The 7545-nt window shown below is 59.5% G+C and overlaps 2 protein-coding genes across 3 annotated transcripts in view; one reads left to right on the plus strand and one right to left on the minus strand.

Annotated features, from left to right (window-relative positions):
* Window positions 1-2146: 2146 nt before the first annotated feature.
* On the plus strand, window positions 2147-5566 carry PIPOX (pipecolic acid and sarcosine oxidase). Of its 2 annotated transcripts, none has more exons than XM_010722120.3 (8): window positions 2147-2310; window positions 2876-3024; window positions 3691-3892; window positions 3967-4149; window positions 4212-4358; window positions 4429-4587; window positions 4670-4748; window positions 4810-5566. In XM_010722120.3, exons 1-8 carry the CDS (start codon window positions 2173-2175, stop codon window positions 4938-4940), a joined length of 1188 nt encoding a protein of 395 aa, XP_010720422.1. In that variant the 5' UTR covers window positions 2147-2172; the 3' UTR covers window positions 4941-5566. The 2 variants fall into 2 exon arrangements, with proteins under 2 accessions (XP_010720422.1, XP_010720421.1); XM_010722119.3 differs by having other exon boundaries at window positions 4670-4744.
* A 317-nt stretch (window positions 5567-5883) lies between these two features.
* The window catches only part of LOC104913965 (NF-kappa-B-activating protein-like), a 2266-nt gene continuing 604 nt past the window's right edge, over window positions 5884-7545 (minus strand). The window contains exons 2-3 of the mRNA XM_010722190.1: window positions 7221-7540; window positions 5884-6486 (exon numbers count right to left, since the gene is read on the minus strand). Coding sequence (XP_010720492.1) covers window positions 7229-7540 — 312 coding nt within the window. The 3' untranslated portion in view covers window positions 5884-6486; window positions 7221-7228. The remainder of the gene's footprint in view (window positions 6487-7220; window positions 7541-7545) is intronic.

A 7545-nucleotide genomic window follows, 5' to 3' on the forward strand; every position in this document is an offset into this window, starting at 1 on the left:
AGTGCTGCGCGCGCAAATCCTGCCGGCTGGCGAACGGGGGGCTCCTCCCTGCACTTCTCCCCCCCAGCCCTGCCCAGAGCCGTAATGCTGCGAGTGCGACGCGTGAAAATCTTGAGAGGTGAAGGATTGGGGAAGGGGCACAACCCACACAGCCCTCTCCAAAATCCCAGTGATTCCCGTGGGTGGAAGCCTCAAAGGTATCCCCCCAGCTGCCCTTCACCGTCTCTAAGTAGCCCCAGTTAGGGCTGGGCTTGTCATACCAAGCAGAGGAACCTGGCTCAGGGCACAGCCCCCACCCCATCCATTCCTTATGAGCAGCAGTCACATCCTGCACCCCACACCCCTCCCCAGATTGTTAACAACCCCAGCGTCTGTGGATATTCGGGGTAGAAGCCTCAATGAGGCCCCTTCCCCCTGCTGCCCATCCCTAAATAGCCCCAGTTAGGGCTGGGCTCATCATGCCCAAGCAGAGGAACCTGGTTCAGGAGCAGCTCACTCTTTCCCCCACCCCATTCATTCATTCCCCGTGGGCAGCGATCTCATCCTGCACCCCATCCCCATTGTGGCCCAGAGGGACTCATCCCTGCTGCAGGCAGATGGCGTTGGCACCAACAAGGAGCTGCCGGGCAGCTCTTGTGTGCGTTCAAAAATAATAAAGCTCAGCCTCATTGTCTCATCGCCCCCTCCTTCTGCATGGCAGCCCAGATGGCCGCGCCTCTCCGCGCTGACAGCGTGCTGAGATGGGCAGGGGGCAAACACAATCCTTGGACCATCATGGGGAGCTGATTCTGTGCACTGCATCCAGGAGAAAAATGCCCCTTCCATAGGGATCGGCAGCCCAGGGGTAGCACAGAGGGGGGGTCCCTCTGTGCCTCCTCTTGTCCCGCTGCAATGCGGGTGGGAGTGATGAGTTTCCAGAGCTAAACCTAAAACTTTGATCCGCCGGTAGCTGCATAAATGTTTAATGCACCGCAGCCCTGCTCGGGCTCGGGAGATGTGCGTTTTGAGGCCAAACTGATGTTTCTAGTATTATGATATTCAAATAATTTTAATCTCCCCGACGCTTCCCCAAGCACACACCTGGACTGCTAACGAACGGCCGGCTTCAGCGCTGTTGGTTTTGAGACAAAGCAAACTGGCGTGTAGGGCCATGGAAGGCAAACGAGGGCGAGCGCAGGTGGAAGGATCCCAGCACCCTACTGCTCCGTGGGCATTTCCACAGTGCTCCTATTGGGGCACGCAGTCATTTGAGCACGGATGACCCAGCTGGAAGCACTCAGCCTTTGGGAAACGCCAACATACAGCAAAGCATGCAATGGGTGCATGCCTTTTGGGGTCATCCGTGCCATGACAGCCACAGTCAGAGCCCGCTCCTGCGCTGCCCTGGGGGTGACCATCAGCACTGCAGGGGATGGCTGTGCCATGTGTCCCCAGGGGTGTCCTCAGATGTCCCCGTGCTGCCCTGGAGCTGCGTCGGGGCTTTCCCAAAGCGCCATCCCATTAACGCGCCGTTTGTGGGAGAAGAGCTCAATTTTTCCCATTTAACATTTCATGGATAATTAATTATTCTTCATCTTCCCGGTGCAGAGCAGAAGCAGGTACTGCTGTTCAAAGGCTGGGCGCCGGCGGAAAAGCCAGCCGAAACCCCAGGAAATCAGAGCATTTATTCCTGGCATCAAAGCGAGGGCGGCGCACCGCGGTAATGGGGCCGTGCTGCGGTAATGGGGCTGTGCAGCCCCGGGCACCCACATCACAGTGAGCACCGGGCAAGGGCTCCCACCTCACGTCTCTATAAAGAATGGTATTCAGCATTTCCTAATCACGACGATTAGTCGGTAAATAATGCCTTATACATCCTTCTATTCTAAATTAATTCCCCTCATTAGCAGGCGTGCTGCGCAGGGTGCCCATAGAAACCCAACCGCAGCACCCGTCCCCAAATCCCACCCCAAATCCACATGCTTGCCCAATCTCCCGTCCCACGGGGCGGTGTGGGCACGTGGCCCTAAATCACTGCTATCTGCCAACAGGGAGAAAAAAAGGGAGATGGCAGCCAAATAGTTTATGGGCCATAAATTACACTGGAGGGAAAAAAAAACTGTTTCCCTGCGCTCGGGAGGACTCTGCCCTGTCCCTCCCCCTTGGCTCTGCTCCCAGCTGCAGGAGGACAGGATGGGGACAGACATGGCTGCTCCGGGACAGCCCCGCTGCACTTCTTACGATGCCATCGTCATCGGGGCCGGCATCCAGGGCTCCTTTGCTGCGTACCACCTGGCCCAGCGTCGTAGGAACACGCTGCTGCTGGAGCAGGTACTGATGTCCTCAAACTTGCCATGTCCCTGGCCCCGATGCTGTGTCCCCAGCTCTGATCAGCAGGACAGGGACCTGGCTGCCCTCTGCCCAGGCATGTGACATTCCATGGTATTCCAGTGCCAGGATGCTGTGTCCTTTAGTGCCAGGACTCTTGTGTCCCTTTAGTGCCAGGGTTCAGGTGTACCCAGTGCCAGCAGCCCAATGTCCCCAGTGCCAGGACCCCTATGTCCCCATTACCATGATCCTGTTGTTGTCAGTGCCAGCATCCCAGTGTCACCAGTGCCAGGATCCAGGTGCCCCAGTACCAACACTCTACTGTCCCCAAAGCCAAAACCCTAGTGTCCCCAGTGCCAACAGTCCAATATCCCCATTGCCAGTGGTCCAGGTGTCCCCATTTTCAACACCCTACTGTCCCCAGTACCGGCACCCCACTGTCCCCAATTCCAGGACCCCCACACCCCCAAAGCCAACATCCTCCTGTCCCCAGTGCCAGGACCCCAAGCCTTGCAGGGCTGGGTGACACTTGGAGTCGCAGCCACCCCCATGTTCCCATACCCCACAGTTCTTCCTGCCCCACTCACGGGGCAGCTCACATGGGCAGAGCCGCATCACACGCAGCGCGTACCCGCAGGAGCATTATGCCCACATGATGCCCCACAGCTTCCACCTCTGGCAGCAGCTGGAGGACGAGGCGGGCATTCCGCTCTACAGGTGATGGGAACGGGGACCCCACACTGGGCACTGTCCCCTCCCTGGGAATGGGGCTGGGGATGTGGGCAGGGAACTGCAGTTATTTATGGGGCTCTTTAAGGGAAGAACCATTAAGGAAATAAGCGTGTAAATGATTCCTGCAGTGGGGTTGGGGCTAACGTGTCATCCATCAACCCCAGCATCATCCATGCACCGAGCCTCCACTTCCCCAACCAAGGGGGTGGTGTGAGAGGGGACAAGGGATAGGGGATGTGGGAAATGGGATAGGGGATGTGGGATATGGGATAGGGTATGTGGGATATGGGATAGGGGATGTGGGATATGGGATAGGGGATGTGGGAAATGGGATAGGGGATGTGGGATATGGGATAGGGGATGTGGGAAATGGGATAGGGGATGTGGGATATGGGATAGGGTATGTGGGAAATGGGATAGGGGACATGGGAAATGGGATAGGGGATGTGGGAAATGGAATAGGGGATGGGGGTTATGGGATAGGGGATAGGGGATATGGGACAGGGGGTAGAGGGTAGGGGACAAGGAACATGGGGTAAAGGATATGGGTTGAGGGATGGGACAGGGGACACAAGATATGGGACATGGGATATGGGACACAGGACATGGGATATGGGACATGGGTGCCACTGATGTGGCCACTGGGTGCAGGCGGACAGGGCTGGTGGTGCTGGGCCTGCCAGGTGACCCCAAGCTGGAGGGCTGCCGGCGCAGCATGGGGCCCGATGCCGTCCTCGATGCGGTGACGCTGGCACAGCGCTTTCCTGGGCTCCGTCCCCGTCCCGGTGAGGTGGCCCTGTGGGACAGAAGTGGAGGTGTGCTGCTGGCAGACCGAGCGCTGCGGGCGGTGCAGGTGGGTGCCGACACAGGGACAGGGATGGGGACATGGAGGGTGTTCCATCCCTTCATCCCTTCCTCCCCACACAGGACGCGTTTTGCCGGCGCGGGGGCACTGTGCGTGATGGGGAGAAGGTGCTGCGTATCGATCCCGGAGCAGTGATCACTGTCACCACCACTGCTGGGCTGTACCGCGCTCCCCGGCTCATCATCGCCGCCGGCGCGTGGACCAACGCCGTGGTGGCACCGCTGGGCCTCCGCCTGCCACTGCAGGTAAGGCCTGGTGGCCACAGGCGGGGGCACGGCCACGGGCATGGCTGACATGCAGCCCCCAGCCCCTGCGCATCGACGTGTGCTACTGGAGGGAGAAGGAGCCCGGCAGCGGCGGCGCGGTCACCCCCTGCTTCATGGCCACGGGGCTGCCCTACGCTCCCCATGGGATATATGGGCTGCCAGCCCTCGAGTACCCTGGGCTGGTCAAGGTGAGTGTGGCACAGTGGTGGCGGCACCGCGGTGTCCCTTCTGTTTGCTCCCACTGAGCGCTGTCCCCAGGTGTGCTACCACCATGGCAGCCCCACTGACCCCGAGGAGCGGGACCGGATCCCTTCAGGCTCCCCCCGTCCCCATGTTTCCCTCCTGAGCAACTTCATCAGCAGTTACCTGCCTGGGCTGGAGCCACAGCCGGCTGTGCTGGAGAGCTGCCTCTACACGGTGAGACCGATGTCCCCATTGCCACCACTACGGGTCCTGGCTGTGCCCCAAGCCCTCCTCCCTCACCCCACGGCTCCCCCAGAACACTCCGGATGGAGACTTCATCCTGGACCAGCACCCCAAGTACAGCAATATCATCATCGGGCTGGCTTCTCAGGTAGGTCCTGGCTCCCCTGGGGTACCTTGGGCATGGCTGAACCCCTAAACCTCTCTTCCCTGCAGGCCATGGGTTCAAACTGGCCCCAGTGGTGGGGCAGCTGCTATGCGAGCTGAGCCTGGGTGAGGAACCATCCCACTGCATGGCTCCATTCACAATCAGCCGCTTCCCAGGTGTGCTCCGTGCTGCTCTGTAGGTGCAGTGTCACAGCTGTGCCCATGAAGCATCACACTGCCTTGTAGTGCATCCCTGCATCCCAAAGTACCACCACCCCCAGGTCCTTGCATCCTAATGTCCTCAAAGCCTACCAGCCTGGTGCCCTGCATCCCTCCACTGCCATACTCCATCACCCAGCACCTCAGCATCCCTGCAACTGCACCCCCACATCGCAGCATTCCCAGTATCCTTGTTCCCTGTGGTTCCACATCCTGGCATCTTTATACCCTGGTCCCCCACATCCCACCATCCCAGTGCTCTGCTCCTATCCATCCTCACATCCCAACACTCCCGCATCCCTTTATCCTGGTTCCCTGCCTTCCTGCTTCCTCACACCCTGGCATTCTCATCCCCCGTATCCTCCCATCCAGCACCATCCCTATATCCCGATCCTCCGCATCCTCACATCCTGCCACCCCCACACATTGGTCCCCTGCATTCCCACCGCTCCACACTGTGTGCCAGCCCAGCTCTGCCAAGCAGCCGTTCCCTGGAAGCACACGAAGGCGCTTTGCCAGCGCCATGGAGCTGGAGCAGCGCAGGGAGACACACTCGCTTAGGAGTCAAGTTAAATGTTTTAATGTTAAATGTGCCATTTTATTATCATTAGATCGCTCCCACTTAATGAAAGCGCATTAGCGCAGCATAGCTTTAATGGCGGCGAGCGCCGAGCTCGGCCCATTTGTTTAGAGATGTCAGGGAGAGGGGTGGGAACTGCCTGGTTTGTGGGGGCGGGGGGGTACAAGGGGCCTCCATGGTGCCAGCACCTGGCAGCAAGCAGAGCCGCCCTGTGGGAATGGGGATGGCACCGGGCTCACCTCTCCGTGCAGCCCATATCCTCACTGGGGCTCTGCACACCACGAAAAACCCACCCTCCAAAACCAATCCACCCTCACCCCAAAATGGGGCACGCAGAGCAGGCGTCACCAGCCAGAAATGACGTTTCTTTATTTTCGGATGGAAAGGAATGGGGTAGGAAGGGCTGCACAGCTGTAGTGCAAAACAACCGGTGGGGTGGGGGGCAATAGGGGAGGCGACTGCCCATGGGGGACCCCGTCCCCACGTCCCCTTTGTGGCTGTGGGGCGGCTGGCCCCGAGGCCCGGCCAGAGACGTCTTTGGCTCAACTAAATGGGGATGAGGAGCATGGAGGATGGTGTCCGGGGGGGTATTTTAACTTATAAAATAAGGAGACAGCAGGCACTGAGGAAGAACTGATGGAGCCGCCGGGGACAGATGGGGTGGGAGGGGTGGGCTGCCCCCCTGCACGAGGGATGGGGATGGCAGTGTGTTCCTTCCCCTTTCTTCACCGTGCAAAAAAGAAATAGTGGCTGCCCGGGGGGTCCCGAGGAGCCCAGCATGTCGGGGCCATGGGAAGGGTGGTGGGGGCTACGCGGGGGTCTCGGCGGTGCGGCTCTCCGTCTCGCCATCGCTGGTGGGGCTGTGGGATGAGCGCTCCGTGCTTTCTGTGGCATCCAGCTCCTCGTCCCATCGGTCATAGGAGAAGGGTTTCCGGCAGCTCGGGGGGCTGTGGGGAGAAAGAGGAGTTAGGAGTTGAACCGCTGTCCTGACGCATCGAGGCTGCGTCGTCTCCTTGGGTTGTTTGTGAGAAATGGGGCCGTGCCCTCCTGTTGGGTAGAGAGAGCCGCACTGAGTGGTGGCAGTACCGAAAAACATTGGGTTTGGGCTCAAATGGGTGACTGGCCATGGCTGTGCGTCCTGATGGAGATGTGTCCCAGCCCTGAGCCAGTGCCCAGCAATGTGACAGCCTGGCCAAGGGATGGGATGGTGAGCCAACAGCATTCCCAAGGGATTTTTCCTTCTCCTCCAGCCCTTTTCCTACAGAAGCCGTAGGAAGCAACCAAACCCACTCACCACTTACTGCCAGGATGCCAGTGAGCTGACTGCAGCCCCATTCCTATACAGACGGGGTGCAGGACTGGAGTAACCACTCCAATAACCATCTGACCCCATCTACTCACCCACATCACCCCACATCCGCACCCCACACTGGGTGCCGTTAGTACCACGTGCTCCTCCCGGAGCCGCAGCCCCATCTGCCCACCCCAAACTTCCATCAGAGATCCATGCAGCCACTCCAGGACGGGATTAGCACTTCTTGGAGTCCAACCCCACGGCACAAGGATGGAGCAGCATTCCCACCACCGTGCGGCCTCAGCAGGGATGCTCGGAACGGTGCCTGGGCACGGTTAGGGTTAGTGGCACACTCGGGGTCATGCTGCAGGCACACACCGCTCCCACCTCCTGCCTCAGTCGCTCTCAGGCCGGTACAGGTACTTCATCATCAGGCTGTCCACCTGCTTCTTGCGCCGCTTCTCCTCCTTCCTGGCCCGGTCGGGGCGCACCGGCTCCTCTCCCCCGGCCGCCCGCGGGCCCTTCTTCACACTGGAGGTGCTCCGGTAGGAGACGGTGGAACCAGAGGAGGAATCAGAGGAGGAATCAGAGCCCGACTCGGAGGACGACTTTTTCTTTTTCTTTTTGGATTTCTTTTTGGATTTCTTGGATTTCTTCTTGGCGCTCTTCCTCTTGCGCTCCTCCTCTTCCTCCGAGGAGGAGGACGACTCCG

Source organism: Meleagris gallopavo, chromosome 21 (assembly GCF_000146605.3).
Source record: "Meleagris gallopavo isolate NT-WF06-2002-E0010 breed Aviagen turkey brand Nicholas breeding stock chromosome 21, Turkey_5.1, whole genome shotgun sequence".
NCBI lineage: Eukaryota > Metazoa > Chordata > Aves > Galliformes > Phasianidae > Meleagris > Meleagris gallopavo.